The sequence below is a fragment of the Glandiceps talaboti genome, chromosome 2, assembly GCF_964340395.1.
Source record: "Glandiceps talaboti chromosome 2, keGlaTala1.1, whole genome shotgun sequence".
In the NCBI taxonomy this organism is placed as follows: domain Eukaryota; kingdom Metazoa; phylum Hemichordata; class Enteropneusta; family Spengelidae; genus Glandiceps; species Glandiceps talaboti.
The window spans coordinates 27,089,176-27,110,809 of record NC_135550.1 but is presented as its reverse complement, the minus strand read 5'-3'; the positions used below and the strand labels follow the sequence as shown (position 1 = coordinate 27,110,809).

The following is a 21,634-nucleotide window of genomic DNA, read 5'->3' as shown; positions in this document are numbered from 1 at the left end:
GCATGTTCCACATCATCGGTTAGTCAGACTACCACCAAAGATGGACAATCATATTCTACATCATTGGTTAGTCAGACTACCACCAAAGATGGACATGCATGTTCCACATCATCGGTTAGTCAGACTACCACCAAAGATGGACAATCATATTCTACATCATTGGTTAGTCAGACTACCACCAAAGATGGACAATCATATTCTACATCATTGGTTAGTCAGACTACCACCAAAGATGGACAATCATATTCTACATCATCGGTTGGTCAGACTACCACCAAAGATGGACAAGCATATTCTACATCATCGCTTAGTCAGACTACCACCAAAGATGGACAATCATATTCTACATCATCGGTTAGTCAGACTACCACCAAAGATGGACAATTATATTCTACATCATTGGTTAGTCAGACTACCACCAAAGATGGACAATCATATTCTACATCATTGGTTAGTCAGACTACCACCAAAGATGGACATGCATGTTCCACATCATCGGTTAGTCAGACTACCACCAAAGATGGACAATCATATTCTACATCATTGGTTAGTCAGACTACCACCAAAGATGGACATGCATGTTCCACATCATCGGTTAGTCAGACTACCACCAAAGATGGACAATCATATTCTACATCATTGGTTAGTCAGACTACCACCAAAGATGGACAATCATATTCTACATCATTGGTTAGTCAGACTACCACCAAAGATGGACAATCATATTCTACATCATCGGTTGGTCAGACTACCACCAAAGATGGACAAGCATATTCTACATCATCGCTTAGTCAGACTACCACCAAAGATGGACAATCATATTCTACATCATCGGTTAGTCAGACTACCACCAAAGATGGACAATTATATTCTACATCATTGGTTAGTCAGACTACCACCAAAGATCGACAATCATATTCTACATCATTGGTTAGTCAGACTACCACCAAAGATGGACAATCATATTCTACATCATTGGTTAGTCAGACTACCACCAAAGATGGACAAGCATATTCTACATCATTGGTTAGTCAGACTACCACCAAAGATGGACAATCATATTCTACATCATTGGTTAGTCAGACTACCACCAAAGATGGACAATCATATTCTACATCATTGGTTAGTCAGACTACCAGCAAAGATGGACAATCATATTCTGCATCATCGGTTAGTCAGACTACCACCAAAGATGGACAATCATATTCTACATCATTTGTTAGTCAGACTACCACCAAAGATGGACAATCATATTCTACATCATTGGTTAGTCAGACTACCACCAAAGATGGACAATCATATTCTACATCATTGGTTAGTCAGACTACCACCAAAGATGGACAATCATATTCTACATCATTGGTTAGTCAGACTACCACCAAAGATGGACAATCATATTCTACATCATCGGTTAGTCATATAAAATAAAACAAAATTATCCTCTCATACTTGATTTACTTTTTAGTTAGATTAATGTATAATTATTAGTTATAGTGATAATCAGTGAATCACAGTAATGTTGTTATTCTTGTACTTTTCAGAATCAAAAACATTTTGAAAGTCAAGCACCAAGTTTTTGTTATGTCATTTCTACAACAGGAGGTCATGACAAAATCCAACTAAGTCAGCAAGTGTCCAAAGTATATAGAGCTCCAAATTCAATCACTCTCAAAGAAGTACTAGAGGTAGGTTTGTAGACTGAATTTTAGAGCCAACAAGGAACACCTGATGGGCTTCTGGAATGGATTATGTATGTGTGTCTGCAATGGATTCTGTGTGTGTGTGTGTGTGTGTGTGTGTGTGTGTGTGTGTGTGTGTGTGTGTGTCTGTGTGTCTGTGTGTCTGTGTGTCTGTCTGTGTCTGTGTGTGTGTCTGCAATGGATTCTGTATGTGTGTCTGCAATGGATTCTGTGTGTGTCTGCAATGGATTCTGTGTGTGTGTGTGTCTGTAATGGATTCTGTATGTGTGTCTGCAATGGATTCTGTGTGTGTGTGTGTCTGCAATAGATTCTGTATGTGTCTGTAATAGATTCTGTATGTGTGTCTGCAATGGATTCTGTGTGTGTGTGTGTCTGCAATAGATTCTGTATGTGTGTCTGCAATAGATTCTGTATGTGTGTCTGCAATAGATTCTGTATGTGTGTCTGCAATAGATTCTGTATGTGTGTCTGCAATAGATTCTGTATGTGTCTGTAATAGATTCTGTGTGTGTCTGCAATAGATTCTGTATGTGTGTCTGCAATGGATTCTGTGTGTGTGTGTGTGTCTGCAATAGATTCTGTATGTGTGTCTGCAATAGATTCTGTATGTGTCTGTAATAGATTCTGTATGTGTCTGTAATAGATTCTGTATGTGTCTGTAATAGATTCTGTATGTGTGTCTGCAATGGATTCTGTATGTGTGTCTGCAATGGATTCTGTATGTGTGTCTGCAATGGATTCTGTATGAGTGTTTCTAATAGATTCTGTATGTGTCTGTAATAGATTCTGTATGTGTCTGTAATAGATTCTGTATGTGTCTGTAATAGATTCTGTATGTGTCTGTAATAGATTCTGTATGTGTCTGTAATAGATTCTGTATGTGTCTGTAATAGATTCTGTATGTGTCTGTAATAGATTCTGTATGTGTGTCTGCAATGGATTCTGTGTGTGTGTGTCTGCAATAGATTCTGTATGTGTCTGCAATAGATTCTGTATGTGTCTGTAATAGATTCTGTGTGTGTCTGCAATAGATTCTGTATGTGTGTCTGCAATAGATTCTGTATGTGTGTCTGCCCACATCAATATTGACCATTTTAAAACCAAATGTCAATATTCTGTCCTTATATTTGTTGGTATTTTACCATTGCTGTACAATGCTTCCTCTATCAGCTTGATCAACAGCAGTGTCTCAACCATAGGACCAGTGTACACGGTAGAATCATTTATGCCAGACCAGAAGAACAATCTGATGATACAGAACATGTGACTGGGTATCATGTCTATATTAGTGATATTTCCCTACAATCAACCAATAAGATGACTTCATCACAATCACAACATGCAACAACATCCTATATTTACCTCCACATCAGAAGTTCTTGCTACCTCTTGGATGAAGTAAGGAAGTTCCTCACGGTTGGAAATAATACACTGTATTTTCAAGATGTTTGTGTTGAAAAGCCTAGAGGTGAGCTTGTTTTATATACTTGTAAGTCAGGATCATTTAGCAGGGATTTTTTCATTCACATGGATATCTAAGATGTTGTTTTTGCTGTTGTTGACAAACAAATTACAAATCTACAATTACATAACTTATACACTAAATACATGTACAGTAACAGGTACCAGGTACCCAATGTGGGTATTAAATACATATACATGTATATTCCTTCTTTAATACTCTATTAACCTTTACAATATTATGATTCCACTTTTGTGTCTCTGGTGAAGAATTGTAAGATCTGAAAGAGGGATGGACTTTTAAACTTATCAGTAACTGCATTAATTATTTGCAGATAAAAGTTGTTTTAATCAACACATATGACAAATATGCTTCAAGGAAATCTTATTTCAGTGAATGAAAGATAATTAACCTTTGAAATACCGGTATGACTTTGTATCCCTGTTTCAGATGGTGCTTATCATGTATATGCTGATAGTTGTAGTATGGTGTACAGGACAGAAGTAGAAAGTGATGGGTCATCAGCAACAGGTGTTATGGTAATTACACAAGATATGGCCAAGACTGTGTCATGCACATCACCAGCTGTTTTACCCAGAGTAGATATCAATAGCGGATTGTATAGCTTGGTGAAAGTTAAAGGTAAGATCTCTTATTATGAATCAAATTAGCTCTGGAAATATGCACTCCGAGGACACCGACACTTCTCCATCAACTCCTCTATGGTTCCTCCTTATCAAAAACCCAGAGCCTGAACAATGTTTTCCTGCACATGGATTTTCAGTATTAAAAAACATACCCCCACAACCTTGATAATGATGATAAGAAATACAGAAATAAATCCTAACTCTCTAAATTCAATCTACATCTTGTCTATTCAGTCATTTCTTGTCCAACGTTTGCTTGGGTTGTAACATGGCCAACTTGTCCATATCTGTGCATACACACAACTTCAAGTTCCAACTTCAGCTTTGGTCTAGTCATTTCCATTGTGCGTTTTGTGGTTTGAGAGAACGTTGGATTAGAAATGACACAGAATCATAGACATAGATGTAGGTTGAATTTAGTGATTTAAAGTTTATTTCTGTATTTTTTTATAGTCATTAGTAACGATGTGGGTAGGATTTTTTATTGAAAATCCATGCTTAGGAAAACAATGTGTAGTCTCTTGCTTTTTGATAGGGAGGAACCATAGCAGAGTTGATAGAGACGTGTTGAAGTCCTTGGAGCACATATTTCCAGAGCTACAATCAAAGTTACAGATTGTATAATAGCTTAGTAGAAAAAGGTAAGATCTCTGTTATTATGAATCAAATCAGATCATCCCCATACAAATTCAGCCAAATTAGTTGAGTTAGCATTTCTGATATGAGCTACTTTTATTATTTGTGTAGAACAGTCACAGTGTTGTATAGTGTGGTTAATCTAACAGCAATTTCAGACTAAAAGATTAGTTGTTGTTATTTGTCATGTATAGCCTTATCCAAACATTGTGGTATTGTCTTAGATACCGTAATTAGTAAATATCATGTTGCAGTTTTAACCAGATGAAGATATTCAGACTAAGTAAGAGTCTAGGAGATTAGCCAGTATTGATTGCTGCTATCCCTTACCCTTCCAACACTGACCTATGGCTCCAATAGCGTGAAAGATGCAGTTGTTGTTTGTGCATTGCAATTGGTTACAGAAGTGTATCAACGCGACTGGACCTTTCAGACTATGGCTCCAAGGGAGTGAGTTGTTTCAGTCTATAGGATGGAGGGAATGAATGAATACATTACATTTCTATTTGATTGCAGGTATTGTGGGTGGTGTTGATGAAAGTACAGCGTTTTCCTGGCCAGCATGCAATATCTGTGGCAATGACAGGTTACAGGGTGGTGAAGACAAGTAAGTCTTCTTTTTACCATTGATGATGAAACAGTTATATGTCATAGCTCACTTCTAGACTAAGTTGTATTATTTATAAGGAATGAATAAAGAACAATGGCATTCAATAATCCATAAAACCCTTACTACACGTACACTACTGTATTTCCCTTTATCAACAATTATTGAAGGACTTAAATCACCTTTGAGACTTACAATTAACCTTTGATTTTGGCAATGATGAACACGATATGATTTTGTGAAATTACTTAGTACCATAATGCCAGTGTCCATCTCCTTTTAACAGTATCACCCAGTTACACTGCAGTAAGTGTAATCACACTGTATCTACTCCAGATATTGTCATGAACTTAGAGGTACTTTTCAAGTATGCAGACAGTCGGATGAAAGATATGACTGTCAAAGTACAGGTAAGTTATGATGGGTAAAGAATATCTCTGTGTTTCACAAATATCAGTCAATAATTTGTGTACCTTTATATTAACGTTATTTGTGTTTCATGTGTCAATGTGGGAGCTTGCATTGCATGTGTTGTGTGTGCTTGTGTAAAGTGTTGTTTTTGTTCTTTCTGTGTGTGTGTGTGTGTGTGTGTGTGTGTGTGTGTGATGTATGTTGGTTTGGGTACAATTGGCTAGCTTGAGTTCGTATTAGCCATATTTGAAAAAGTTAGATGTTTTAGTTGAATGAGATGTATATTGATTTGAAAGAGCAGATTACAAAACTCAACCATATAATATAGACTAATATATCTACTATTTTTCTACAGTTGTTGCAGAAAACAATAAAAGTACTCCTTCCTGTCTCAGAGCATCCAGAAGATGGGTATGATATACACTGTATAATGGGTAAATCAGTTGGTCCAATGTCATGCTTTGTAGCTCAGATATCAGATAAAACAATTGCATTGGAAGAAATTGATTTAGAGCAATAATTGTTAGACAGAATATTTCAAAATATTTTAGCACCAGATCTTTTATAGCAGTAGTCAAAATGACAAGAAAACCTGTCAGTTTGAGGAAGTTTTGAAATACCTTCATCTTCAGTCTCTATGACAAGTTTTAATACTTCACAACAGTATGCACACTCTGTGAAGTTTTACAAGTTCGTGGTATCCAAATGTGTATTTAAACCTGAAATGTGTTTTCTCTGTATATTGCTACATATTTCATTATTGTGCTGTTGATATTTTGAAACCACTGCCTCTTTTTGTACAAGAGAATTCACCATGTTAAAATTTTAAAGTTGTAATTATATTTTGTAAGAAATAAAGATGTTTGTTACTTTACATTGGTCATGCTTACGTGTGTCATTTATATATAGATTATTTTCACTTTGTAAAATAACATAATGAAGTTCTAAATTGATTTGATTGTTAGTTTGAAATTCACGTTGTGAATACAGCTTCATCTACACATCCCCAGATGGCATCCCATTTAATTTCAGCCCAATATGCTCAGTAGTTTTGGAATGCTAGATTTTTGACCACAAAGACACATTTTTAGACCTAATTTACATGTCACTGATGGAATCATCATGTCATGAACAATTCTTAATCTGAACAGCACTAAGAACATTCCCATAAAATTTCAACCCAATCAGCTCAATAATTTTGGAATTATAGATTTTGACCAAAGAGACACATTTTATCCCTAATTTGTATATTACTGATGGGATCATCATGTCATCAACACTTCTTAATATAAACATGCCTAAGAATGTTCCCACCAATTTTCAAACTGATCTGCCAAGTAGTTTTGGAGTTTACATTTTTTTAACTAAACACATTTTTTACCCAAATCAAACACTGGTAATATAATTTGCATATCATTGATTGTTGCAATTAATTTTCAGCCAAATCTGCTCAGTAGTTTTGGAAGATTTTTTACCAAAAAGACACATTTTCATACCTAATTTGCATATCACTGATGGGATCATCATGTCATGAACACCCCAAGAACATTCTTATGAACTTTCAGGCCAATCTGCCCAGTACTAGTAGTTTTGTGGAGTTTAAATTTTTTGACCAAAAATCACATTTTTTTACCCAAATCACACCGGTGGTAAGATCATTTTGATATGAACAATTTCTCAACTAGACACCCAAGGTAATATAACCACCAAATATCATGGCAATACACACACACACACACACACACACACACACACACACACACACACACACACACAGAAATACACTTTGCCATACCTATAGCACTACTGAACCTTACCAGTTCAGTTGTGTTAAAAAGCATATTTACAAAATAATGCAAATATATGCCAGAATGTAGTCCTGAATCTAAAATGAAAAAAAAACTTTTCATATATTAAACATTTATACAAAACTGACAAAAACAACAAAGTGGTGTTAATTTGACATTTAAGTTTGAAATCTGAATGTCACATAGATACCAAAATGTTTATATTTCCAGTGGCCAAGCTAATTCACTAGATAATGTACTGCCCTATGCACAAAGAAATACTAATGGAATTATTTCAATGAAATGTGTTCTCATTACTGACATTGCAATAATATTGACAGATTGACTGTTTTCACATGTAAATTACAGTCATTCATTGATTATTCCACCAAATTAGGGAGGTCAATATTTCAATGTAGGATGAAAAAATAAATTCTTTTAAGTTATGCCTCCAACCCCAAGGGGGGGGGGGGGGGTTCTTAATTGGTCAGAATTGATAATTGTTTCAGACAGAACAATCAATTTCAAATCTGTGTGTACTAATATGAATATAAAGCCAGCATGTAGTGAGAAAAATTACCTTTTTAATATTGACACTTTTATGTATTTTAGTGTCGTGCATTTTATACTATTATCCATTTCTCAAATTGAAGTAAACTTTTAGAAATATTCACATTTAGGGGCACAAAACAAATTTCACTGAAAGTACCCCGGTAAAGTCGTTTTTGTAGGATGCGAACTAAAATAGTTCAAACCCCCACCTCGAAACTAAAAGAATTCTCGTTTTTTAACCCTACATTGAATTATTGATCTTGTCCCATAAGTGAAATAATGAATAGTTCACTAACAGTTGGAACAGTCCCATTTCTATTTTACAAGGCTGTAAGCAAAATACCATGATCAAGTTTTGGAGTTCAACTCTGGTTTTTTGACAACGGCATACTACTGTATGGAAGGAATTCATTGTATTGGAGATGAACAACACAGAACATTCAGATGCATGGAAATATATATCAGGTACCAGTACATTTGTGAATTATGATCAACTGGGAAGGGTTAAATCGAAGGTTTAACTATTACATAGCAACTTAGCCAACAGTAAATATTGCATTAACAGTTGTGTACATATATATAATTTTTTAAGTATAAGTATTGTGATGCATGTGATTTTGTCATAGCGTTAATGTTGATGTAGGTATAACAATTTGATATTATTTCCCATTATTTTACTTCATTCAGCCAAGGAAAACACAAGTGACCTAAAGGGGCCTTGCCATTACAAGTCATTGGAGGAGTAGTGACAAATCCATTTGTCACACGTATTTTCCAGCTGAATGAAGAAAAATTTTGGGGAATGTAATTATACCTCCTCCCAGGGTATATAATCCATATTTTCTGACCAAAGACAGTAACCTAGTTTGTGCATGGTATAATAGTTGTTATATCCTGAAGATGTTGAACCATTTTGTGCAGAAATATGTCAAACTATATATCATTTATAACAGAGATCACTTTAAGTTACGTACTGGGCATAAGTAATCTCACTGATATGGCTGATAATAAAACTTATGACCTGATTTTTTAGTTGTACATGGTAACATACACACTTTATATGGTCTGTAACCATTGTGACATTTACACTTTACAAAAGTCTGTAACCATGGTGATATTTACATGTTGTATAGTCTGTAACCATGGTGATATATACAGTAACACTTTAAGGGGTTTAGGATTTTGAACTAACACTGTTCTGGTGTATGTTGTGCTCTTTTAATAATTGGATTTCCAATTTATAAATTCTGAAAAAATCTGTCAGCTGTTATTAGACAGATTGTAATCAGTTCATTGGCAGGTAGACTGTACAATACAGGCATGTCTTTATTACCCACTATCAGGGCTTCACTTTCAGCTCCATGAATGGCCCTGTGTTTCAGTGCACCAACTAGAATCAACTTGGCAATCATATTACCATGACAATACTAGTTTGTGTCTCTGCTGACATAGTAATCAAAACGTTATTTCTAGTGTTGTCATTTATTGTGTCAATGTTGATCATTTCATCGTCATCTCAGAACAGTATCAAAATCACGTCAAATCATATATCTATACTCTATCACGTCAAATCATATATCTTTACTATATCAGATCAAATATTCAAGGGTACAATTATAATAGTATATTTATTTCAGATAACATGATTGCAGAAATACATTTACAAACAAAATGACTAGAGAATTCAGAATATACAACAAGTAAATAACACTTGTACAAAAAAAAGTGTACTCATAATTTGTTGAATTCACCCTAGTCTTGTAGTAAGACCTTGGATCTGTGCTTGGAAGGTTGCTGAACAAAAGCCAAGGATGATAGTACCTCTGGTTCATAGTAAGCCCTCAACAGTGCTTTTGGTGCTATATATAGGGTTAGCAGAATTGTCCAAGGGTCTAGCAGCTAGACTACACTCATCCGAGACAGAAACCAAAATCACATGTAATACAATGTTGTTGTTGATAGGTAGCCTAGATCACAGCTCAACTCATTAAAGACTGTCCTTCAAAGGATTTCAACTCCTCAACATAAATATTGATTATTCAAATCTGACATTTGACATTGGAGTTATTTCAAACACTCTTTCAGTTTTCTGAATATGTTACACAGCCATCTTCAGCCGAGTCTAGCATACTGATTTTAATATTTCAACACAAATTTGTTGTACAATAGCACTAATAAATGACTGATGCATTTGGCTTACATGTGGAACATAAATCTTCAGACATTTCATTTAACAAAACATTCTATTTCTAACAAAAAATAATATATTCTCCATTGTTACAATCATAAATTGCATGTTTGTAAGCATATGTACCTGACTGCATGTTTGCAAGCATATGTACCTGACTGCATGTTTGCAAGCATATACCCGATTGCATGTTTGCAAGCATATACCTGATTGCATGTTTGCAGGCATACACACCTTACTGCATGTTTGCAGGCATATACACCTGACTGCATGTTTGCAGGCATATACACCTGACTGCATGTTTGCAGGCATATACACCTGACTGCATGTTTGCAAGCATATGTACCTGACTGCATGTTTGCAAGCATATGTACTTGATTGCATGTTTGCAAGCATACACACCTGACTGCATGTTTGCAAGCATACACACCTGACTGCATGTTTGCAGGCATATACACCTGACTGCATGTTTGCAGGCATATACTCCCGACTGTGTGTTTGATGCACATGACAACATTGACTTTTAAAAAGTCTTTGTAAAACCACAACAAAATTAATTCAAAAATTTATGTCAATCATGATTACTTCGTATTATTACTTCAAAGGTTTACTAAAGTGTATTTCTTTGACCAAATATCAGGACAATATCTGGTCTATGCTGTAAGATACAACATGTTGCACCAGACTGCCAATCAGTGTTAGATACACACGTATGGTGATTTGCTTGCACTCCAGAACTGATGGTTCGTCATTTCTCATGACTATTTATTACACTAATCTGAAATAACCATCCGTCCATCGTAAGAAGCCAGAGTTCATTATTTCGCAGTGTCGCGGAAGAAATAACAGCTCTGGTTTGCGAGAATGCGCCTATCAGCGAGCACCTGCTAGACTGATTAGCACTGAGTGACATGACATATCTTACAGTTTATCAGGTTTTATACACTCTGTATTTCTGCAGTTTACTACAACGTGGTATTTGTCATTTGCATTTCACAACACAGCTATACTGACAACAGAAGGAATTTCCATAGTGAAGCATGATCAAGTACTTAGACATAGACAAATTCTGTGGCAGAGACAGACTGTACATTGACGAACTGAAACTCTCTGTCAGCGCTAAACTACACACGGACAAACGGAAACTCTGTGTCAGAGATAGACAGTACATTGACAAACTAAAACTTTGTGGCAGCGCTAAACTACACACGGACAAACGGAAACTCTGTGTCAGAGATAGACTGTACATTGACGAACTGAAACTTTGTGTCAGAGATAGCCAGTACATTGACAAACTAAAACTTTGTGGCAGAGCTAAACTACACACGGACAAACGGAAACTCTGTGTCAGAGATATACTGTACATTGACGAACTGAAACTTTGTGTCAGAGATAGACTGTACATTGACGAACTGAAACTTTGTGGCAGAGCTACACTACACATGGACAAAACGGAAACTCTGTGTCAGAGATAGATTGTACATTGACAAACAGAAACTTTGTGGCAGAGCTACACTACACATTGAAATACAAGAACACTTGCTGTCAGAACTATGGACATGAGTTACTCCTTGAATGAGGACAGATAATATTCAATACATTATAAGATGCAAAACACAGGTTCACACTATTACAGAGCACGGAATGTATACATAATAATTCTTGTAAAACATTGATGTGTTGGCTAGCATAGTAAATCTTTCACAACAAAGGTTGTTGATCGTCATCATCCTACTTGGTAGGTTCTTGATGTCCAGGTACAGGTAGTGTGGTAAAATGTCTATTTGCATCCAATGCTGCTTTCAATCCTATGTTATACAAGGGGTGAATCCGCCTCTGAAAAGGTACAAAAAAATGACATTACAAAATATGGTATTTTAAGAACCATGTATACTTCTGAGTTCTGATATATATATCAGTATTTTTAGCAATGACAAAGTGTTTTAGCAGTAGTCTAATGCAACTGTACTTTCATGCACATATTTGTTTATCAATGGGAAGATCAAAATAAGTTACAATAAAAACTGCATTGTATACTTACAAGTTCATTATTGGGGTGACCTAAAACACTCTCATGACTTAGAGATCCACTAGTAAAATGTTGTGCTACTGATAAACCACTTAGGGTATAACAGGTATGATAGTGATCACGTGCTCTGTAAAATAGAAAAAGTAACATGGAGTTCAAGGTAATCATGAATCATTACTCGCCATGGAAGTATCAATGGACATTCTGAAAGTCGTTGTTTTAGCCAATAAATGAAAACTGTCAGTATGCAGAGAAATGGACCAAAAGAGTTTCTGCAAAAAATTAATGTAATGTGAGAATATCATTTCTACCACATTAGAATGTTAGTTGAATGAAACATCTAATTACATAACACTTTATACTTCATTTACATGAAATACTTCAATGGCAGTACCAGTACTAGGAATGTGAATACACCTTCATCTAAAAATAATATTAGACTATTTTTGCAGTCCCATTTTATATTTTCATTACAAACTTACATACAATATAAAATTAGCTGTATTTCAAAGACACATTTATATGTTAATGTGATATAATGAACCAAGGTTGCAATCTTACATAATATTGTCCAACCTTTCATATTTTATACATATTACATGTAATCTTCTGGGTTTGTAGAACTGATTTTGAACAAAGACTGCCAATACTTACTTGCCAGGTTTGTCTATAAGTCCACCAGCGAAGTGTTGACAACAAATTAAAATATATTCCTGCAAAGCACCTAGGGTATCAATATTATACAAATACAGGTAGTTGTAATAATGTTACGATAAATTTGTGGTCTAAACTATAGCAATGTTTTAGGATGATCTACAGTTGAAATAATAATTCTGGGTGCAAGAAATCCATAATATCATCTAAAACTATCCAAGATGAACATATCTTTCTGAACTTTGTCTATTTATCATAATTTATTTTACTAGACATGTTGATGTCCATGGGTAGACACCATACAGCAATGTGACAGACATTTTACATTGACACATATAACCACATATCATTCTGATGGTGTGCTCAAACTGTTTTCACATTTACAAAGAAAATGTATTGCTGGCAAGTCAGACATCCAGTGTCATACTCAAGCTTCTAGATACCTCAACATACACAGCAATTGTTCATTTCATCAACGGTCCACTATTTAAACATGAAGTATCTTACACAGCAAGATCCTTGTATCTTCAAATGTCAAATTTTATCTTAAAATATGTTACAACTTGAAAGTCTAGTCTGTAGTCTCATATTATGTGAATATATTGAGAATCATTTATGTATTCAAATCTCAGAGAGAAACTATTCTTATTAATTGTGGTTCTTACCCTGGTCAAACATCCAGTTCTCAGCCCCAAGTGCTTCATCACCTTGCATACTAAGTACTCTGTGAATTAATGGAAGCACACCAGCTTGCCAAAATGAATAACAGCCATCAACTAGTTTATTGGTGCGACCTTGAAATCCACCTTCAAATTTCATCTGTCGATTGACTGTCCATCTCTGATGAGTAAATAGGACAATCTGTCATATTTTGAACTACCGTATAATGTTATCAATGGACTTAGCACTATCACATCTCAACATAAAGACACAGTGTCAATTTGTTGCATTGAAATTCACTCTGACATATGGTTTACAATGTACATCATAACGTTTGGTCTATATTGATGTACCTGTATCACAAATAAAGCAGAATATTTTGAAGTTTTCTTAAGTTATCACATGGACATACAATGTATTCATCTGATATATCTCCAACTTCAAAGTATTGTCTTCAAAGTATTATTAAAAGTATTGCTTTTCATAAAAACCTTGATTTTGCATCTTTCAGTGAAAATCTGTCACACTCAATATTGTTTTAAAAAATACCACAACAAATACTATCAAACCAGATGAAAGCAAAAAAGACAGCAATAAACCACCCCTGGGATGGTATACCAAGAGGTTTTGACCAGTGAATGAAATATATGCACGAGCGATAGCGAGTGCATATATTCAGTTCACTGGTCAAAACCGAGTGGTATACCTTCCCCAGGGGGTGGTTTATCGCTATTATATTATACCAGTATATTGAAAATATCGGAAACAAGATAAGAACTAATGTTTTCTCGTTTCATATCCGCCCCTGTGGTAATTTGCATAACAATAACGCTGCTTTCAAGACAGCTGATCTTGGCCTCAACGTGAACGTCGTGCAGCGACTGGATTTATTTTATCTGCGAGTCGTTTCTAGGGATAATCTGTACATTGATCGGCTCATTAAAAGTTCACAGTGATGAATAAACAACCTGTTTGACTCAAGGTATAAATTTGAAGTGGTTTATTGAATACAGCATGCTTCGATCGATCGTTCCCGGCCGAATTCGCGACTCGGTGAAGTGATAGACAGGTTGATATTTACAATGTATTTATATTACTGGAAGTTACGTCAGTAGATTTTCGGGTTTGAGGATTTCCCTCTCGGATTGATGACTGATACTCTAGGACAGGATCCCAGACAAATTTCTATTTAGATTAATGGTAAGTCGGCCAGTGTAAGCTCTTTCACTTGCTTCATTTTATGACAGGACAGGACAGCTCACCATGTACCAATGTTTCCACTCCAGCTAGCCGCGCCGAGGCTGGGACCAATTTCGTGCATGCATGCCTTGACCTTAGTACATGTAGTAGGCGATGATTTGAACAAATACGTGATGACTTGGTTGCGTTCGAAATTTCCCTCAATAATTTCTCATAAAATATTGTCTCATTGAGAGAAAATCCTCCTCTGACAATCACGGCGGACTACTAATACAACTCAACGCTCGTGACGAACAAAATTTGGACGCGTGCCAGCAGTGCATTATCACTCGTTTTAGACGCGCTAGTTCGATGTCTAGACCAATCAGATCTCTCGATTTGCGCCATCAATATACTGGTATAATATAATGTGAGATAACTATAATAAAACAAAAAACACATGAAGTCCCTAGTATTTTGCTCTGCACTTACGAGAAGACTTTCAATATCACATAATTTTTCATGGCCTAAGATAACCAGAGCACCAAAACCACAGAAAGAGTAACCACCGTGTGCTTCTAATCCTGGCATTCCAGAAAAACCACCTTCATATGTCTGACAGCTAAAAAAAAAACATGAAGTATAAATGTTGAACTTTAAAAACTATCAACTGAGGTAAATAGATTGCTAATAGATTGCTAATAGATTGCTAATTGATTGCTAATAGATTGCTAATAGATTGCTAATAGATTGCTAATAGATTGCTAATAGATTGCTAACAGATTGCTAATAGATTGCTAACAGATTGCTAATAGATTGCTAACAGATTGCTAATAGATTGCTAACACATTGCTAACAGATTGCTAACACATTGCTAACAGATTGCTAATAGATTGCTAATAGATTGCTAATTGTTGAAAACTGAAGCAAACTTTGCTGAAAATGAAAGTACATAATGGTACATTGATATTGTACACAACCTAACCTAACTATTCAAATATGATAACCATTATAGTAATGCAGTGCTGTAAGTATTATGTAATTATTGAAATCTACAACTGGTTGACAGGTGAGTCCAAGTATTCTCTGATTTTTAATCAGAACACCCTCTATAGTTCTGTAGAAGGGTGTCATGTAATTATTGAAATCAACAACTGTTAACACTTCAGTCCAAGTATGACATCATAATTAGAGCAAAGTCTAATTTTATCATCAAAAGTTTTATAAAATGCCAGATGTTGATAAGAAGCCATAACAAAGCTCTTTCCATCTGACCTACAAGTTACTGACTCAAATTTACTGTCCTGAAAGCAGAAAAATTTGAAATTGGAAATTTTATCAAATGTAAAAAAAAACACTAAAAATGTCTTGCTTCTAACACCTATGTATTCAAATATACCAAATGTCAATATATGTGAGTGGACTCACTGATTGGACACATCCACTACTGAATTTAATGGGTAGAGGAATCTGTGTTGAGTTAAAACGTGTACAGTGTACTAGTATTTAAAGATATGACATTACCTGGTAAAGGCACTTACCCGGCTATCCATTCTGCAGATCCATCAAACAGTTGAGGAGTTGCTACATTTGATAGTTGTGCAGCCACTGCAGCACAGTATGCACCTCTACAGTAAAAGAACATCAATTATATCAATATTTAGTCTAGACAATTACTAAGCAGACAAATCTACAACAATCTCATTTTACACTTGTTACTGTGATCCTTGGTTACTTTACTGCCAAAGTGATATTTACAAATAACTTGACCACTAATTAGATATTATTCCCCTGACCTGAATGACTAGAAATAATCCCTTATTTTTTGTTTGAATGTGTAGAACTTGGCCTGTGCATGATATTATACAAGGTTTCTACATCTCTGTACCACAGCATAACATCATTATTTTCAAACATCACACATCCAGGTTTGTCTGCCTTGCCATTCTATGTGAAGGATTTTTCTCAAGTATTACACATCTTAAAAGTCAACATTTTGACATACAAATCAGTTTGTGTATGCTGATGCAAACACAATGAATTTATACAATATAACCCACTCAAAAAACAACAACAACAAAAGAACCATACCTAATGTCTACTTCTCCTCCTTCATGCATTGAAAAGGAGCCATCACGGTGCCTCATTTTCATCAAAAAATTCTGTAACTTTGGCCTGCAATGAAAAACAGCAATCCATTTTACAATGTCATCTCTTGTATGGATTTTTACTTTGAGCAAATTTGGAAATAATTTACATTTATTTCATTGTTATGCATTTTTCTTGATATTTAGTTTTAATTTGTTGCATTTTGTTATGTGTTTCACTTGCCCTTTGCGTTTTCATTTGATTTTGATTTGATTTGATATTAATTTTGATTTAATCTGATTTTGATTGGATTTGGTTCAATTCAATACAATATATTTTGCACCGTCATATTTCCTAAGTAAAGTACTGTTGTCATGACATCCATACCAGTTGATTCATGTCTTACCTGTCTATGACATCATAAGCTTCCTGAGTGCCCAGAGTACAAAGTGCATTGACAGCAGCAAAGGTGGGAGCTAAATGAGGACATTGACCTGGACCACCTAGAGAGTGAGACAGAGTGTTTTAAGATTTCACAATCTTTCTTTGTACTACAGAGTCTACACAAACTAAATACATTCTCTAAATAACACTACAGAATGTGACCTCCATTTTATCATATACGTCTGAAATCTTGTTTCTTTTGTTCTGGTGATTGTTACTTCTTGGTAAGGAGGGTGTAATTATTAGCTGAGTATCGTAATTGGAAAGTTAAATGAATGTTTTGTGAAAGCTTGATGGTTAGATGGAATGCTTTCAACATGAAATACAGTTATTGTACTGTATATACTATAGAGTATAGGAAATCACAAGGTAGACATCGCAGACACTCAGCATGTAGCAAGACAAGCTGTTGTCCAACCATTAAAATCTGTATTTGTGATAACACTCTTTATTTTTGCTTTATTTCGGCCAAACTTCTTGATAGCAATACAGGTTGGTGTTTTCCACATCAGATTTACAATAAAATGAAATATTTTCACATCAGTTACTATGGCGACATTTCTATATATGCCCCATCATTTTGAAACATACAACATTGTTACATATACGATATAGCAGAGTTGATGACATAAAGCGAAGTTTTCTCTGTCATACCTCAAGACCTTTCAATTATACAAACGGAACTATATGTGAATTTGGTGTTTTTTTAATTTAAATATGTTCATGTATACACAAATTATTTTATCTGTCTTGGTCAACTCTGTAAATGAGTAAGACTTTTGTGTATGTCTGTGTTTTACTTGTAATCTCACCAGTAAGGGGCTACCTTATGGCACTGTTGATGGAGAATAAAATACGACATCTTTTGGTTATTGCAATACGTATTGCTACACTACTAATTCTTACCTCCAAAACCACCATCTGGGTGCTGACATCTTTTGATAAACTTAGCAACACTGAAAGAGAAATTTATTTGATACATAACAAATAACTTGTCAACGCTGTTTTGACTCAAGCAATCCTATATCCTAATAACGCCCTCTCTGGCCAGATCAGGAAAACACCATCCGTGATGGCAAAATATGCATGGTGATGCCACAAAGACATATTTGGGCAAATATTTTGCTTTACATCATGGAAATGTTATACCTTCCATAAGTCAAAAGGTTACTGAGTCCTTCTGACCTCAAATTAGTATTGGAATCCAGACTGTTGAAAGTATGATTATGAATTGAAAGCAATATCATCAACACATATCACCAACCGACCCATCGTGACAATTCTGGTATTATGAGACAAATAAAAGAGGTCTCCTTAATCCTGTTTTTCCCAACTTGTACTTTTTTGTTTACAAACAAATACACCCCCCCCCCCATAGTAGAAAAAAGAGGATTACAGAAATGTTCATTCACTTCTTTTAAATCAGTCAAATTGGCCATGAGAAATGTCTATTAAAAAATTAAACAAGTGCCTAAGCAAAGTTAAACTAATTCAACTGACACGGCAGTTACAACTTGGTTATTCTACTTACTAATACATGTGGCTATATCATCTCATCTCATCTACACTCTCTAAAGCCCCCATTCAGCTTTAGAGGAGTCAGCATTTGCTTCAAAATTTCAACATGGATTATGCTGGGTATAATTGTGTGATTGTTCTTCACACAAACTTTGTGATACCTAAGTCTACATGTACATGCTTTTAATTTCAAACCGTATTTAGACATTGTGTCTATTACAAAATTTAGACATGCTCTCACTAGATTAAGAGTTTGGTCACACCCACTCCAAATCGAGACTGGCCATTGGACCAGGCCGAGAACCTCGCCTGCGGATAGGGTGTGCAGCAACTGTTGGGTTATTGAAGATGAGTTTCATTTCATTTCAGTGTGTACAAAATTTGGTCTGTTCAGGGATAGGTACACACCACGATATTACTGGACTCACCCAAATATGTTCAAATTTATCAATCTGATGTCCTCTGACAAAACTTCCATTGTACGACGACTAAGCCTTTATATTTACAGGACACTCATGATTTGGCATAATGGCCAGTAATTGCCACTGGTGGCGTGTTAACATGTTAACATATAATCACAAATTTGTATCTTCTCCACTAAGTTATGTAACCAATGTATAGTTATTGTCTATTTATTTTTGACTTGTTAGCTCATGGGTCAGTTGACCTGATGCAATAAACCTATATATATATGCGTATGTGTGTGTGACTTCTACTCACCGACTCACTTATACATATTCTTACTACCAAACCAGAGTGACTACAGAACTTCAATCGGAAAGCTCAATATTTTTTACATCTCATGTGAGGCACTTTTTTACGAATCACATAAAACAAAATGCAGACATTGATATAGCATGCAAGCATATAAAATGATACGTTTTATCTCACTGTGAACACAAATCATCATCACTGTCAGATGAAACAAGGAAGATTCAAACACAAAACTGTTAATTTGTGTTCACAGTGAAATCAAATGGAACATTTCATGTGCTATCAGTACCTGCATTTTGTTTGTGTAATTCGTAACAAAAAAACTACAGTGCAAGATGTAAAAAAAAAAATTGTGCCGCCTAATTGAAACTCTGTAGACTTTCTGGTTCGGTAGTACTTTTCTTCACTGAAAGAAGAAAACCTTTGAGAAAATTTTTTCTCCCAGTATATGGCAAACACCTTGAGAGTCAAATGCTATGACAATGGTAACAACAAACTGACTATGGAATGACTAACCTTGTAGCTTGCTCTGCAGATACTTGCTCACCAAGTAGATAAAGGCTATGTAAAATCCAGTAACATAACCAAGGTCTGCTGGCATCTAAACATTCGTAGGAATCTGATAAACGTTTCAATCCTTTCAACAAATAATGAATGTGTTTATCCTTCTCAAGGTACGGACTAAAAGTAAAACACAGAAAATCATAATAATGTATAGATTGGTGGGGGGTGGGGTGGGTGAGGGGGCTGCAAAAAGACCTTACTTCAAAGTTTTGGGTATATTCAAATATGGTGACTGTGATACCAGCATCTGAATCTGAATACACCCAAAACACCAATGGTCTTGACATCCATAATGTAAGCCATAGTTCACATATAGTATTTACAAACTGTGCTACTTCTGTAGGTGTGACATCAATGATAACTTGATATGAAAGACATATGATATCTGGTCTATCAGGACATACTGTTTTTACACACTAACATGGATTTGTAACATAAACAGTGTGAGTGTGTCAAAGATACAAATCATCTGATTCAGTGATTAGATGTTGACGATATCTTCAGCGTCATAACATGCAATCATATGTAAACTGGTGTAAATTGGTCCTATATCAAAAAATAAAGTTCAAATGACTTTCTATAATCACAGCAAACTGACACTGTAATACAAGATAGCTATTTGATACCATAGAAAACTTACTCTGGATTGACATCACAATCAATTTGAAATTTTTCATATAACTCTGCAACTGATGTTTCCACTCTTTCCTATAGAAATAAAATATCATTTAAAAATGTCAATCTTACTATCAAAGTGTTAGCTATTTGCCATTATGAGATGCATCATCCTTCTTTAAATTGCTCTCCTCCATCCTCATCTTCCTCCTCCTCCTCCTCCTCATCATCATCATCATCTCCACATCATCACCACAACTACCACCACCACTACTAGTGCCACTATCACTACTACAACAATCATCATCACCAAATCACCGAAATCACTGCATCACCACCATCATGCAATCAAAACTACCACAGAGACAATAATACATCTCTTTCCATTGAAAATTAGTCGCTCGATGAAAGACGATCCTAGAAATATGACGTTATAATATGATACGCGGTCATCCCAAAAAGTCTCAATTACCGAACTCAATTGAAAATGCCTGACCCCTGACGTGAGGGTTGACTTCTCACCCATCCTGCACACTGAACCAGATAAAATTCATATAATATGTTTCGGTGTCATTGTCATACAATTACATCATAATACACTGTCTACAGACTACAGTATGTAGGCGTGTCGGTATCAACATGTCTCACCGCACTGTCAGTGCACACGAGCGAGCTCGTGCCTATTAGGAAATGAAGGAACAGGTCAAGTTCAACAATATGCGATTTGAAAATATCACTTTGACCGTTAAGTAAATCTGACCTGCTCGATTGAACTCTCAGTGGGCACTCCATCTGCAACAAAACGGCGTTCTTGCAACTGTTCGAAGTCTTCAGCACATCTAACGGACAGCGCCATGTTTGTAGTTGAAAGCACCCTTAGGTTACTTAACAATCTCAATATAGGACTTGAAGTCTGGCTGTGATACAAGTGCCATTTCACATATATCACTTGTAACTGTTGTGCCTGGTTTTGTAATGTGAGCCATGTAATATGAGCCATATTAGTTATTTGGGATACATTTATTGATACGATAATGTCAGGGGTTTTATTTTTGCCTAGTCGAACTATTAATCCACAAGCCTGCTGATGCACTACAGAAATTATATCATTCCAAAACTGTCCATCTCCTTCACAGACAATTTTTCACGTCTTCTTTTTTTAAGGCGTGGCCTTCTTTA

General features: G+C 35.5%; 1 protein-coding gene across 1 annotated transcript; it reads right to left on the bottom strand.

Moving 5' to 3' along the window:
* Positions 1 to 11,710: 11,710 nt before the first annotated feature.
* LOC144453167 (protein farnesyltransferase subunit beta-like) lies at positions 11,711 to 21,311 on the bottom strand. The gene is made up of 12 exons (XM_078144449.1): positions 21,216 to 21,311; positions 20,481 to 20,548; positions 19,793 to 19,957; positions 17,951 to 18,000; positions 17,007 to 17,103; positions 16,604 to 16,687; positions 16,054 to 16,140; positions 15,005 to 15,134; positions 13,339 to 13,513; positions 12,674 to 12,743; positions 12,032 to 12,146; positions 11,711 to 11,826 (listed from the first exon to the last, which is right to left on the bottom strand). Exons 1-12 carry the CDS (start codon positions 21,309 to 21,311, stop codon positions 11,722 to 11,724), a joined length of 1,242 nt encoding a protein of 413 aa, XP_078000575.1. The 3' UTR covers positions 11,711 to 11,721.
* Positions 21,312 to 21,634: the final 323 nt, after the last annotated feature.

Bases quoted from the DNA above. Each gene is read 5' to 3' on its own strand.
- LOC144453167 (XM_078144449.1), bottom strand. From the start codon at position 21,311: ATGGCGCTGTCCGTTAGATGTGCTGAAGACTTCGAACAGTTGCAAGAA. The intron at 18,001-19,792 runs GTTAGTCATTCC...TTTCTCTTTCAG, and splicing joins TCTGCAGAGCAAGCTACAAG to TGTTGCTAAGTTTATCAAAA. The intron at 16,141-16,603 runs GTATGGTTCTTT...CTTTTACTGTAG, and splicing joins GGAGGAGAAGTAGACATTAG to AGGTGCATACTGTGCTGCAG.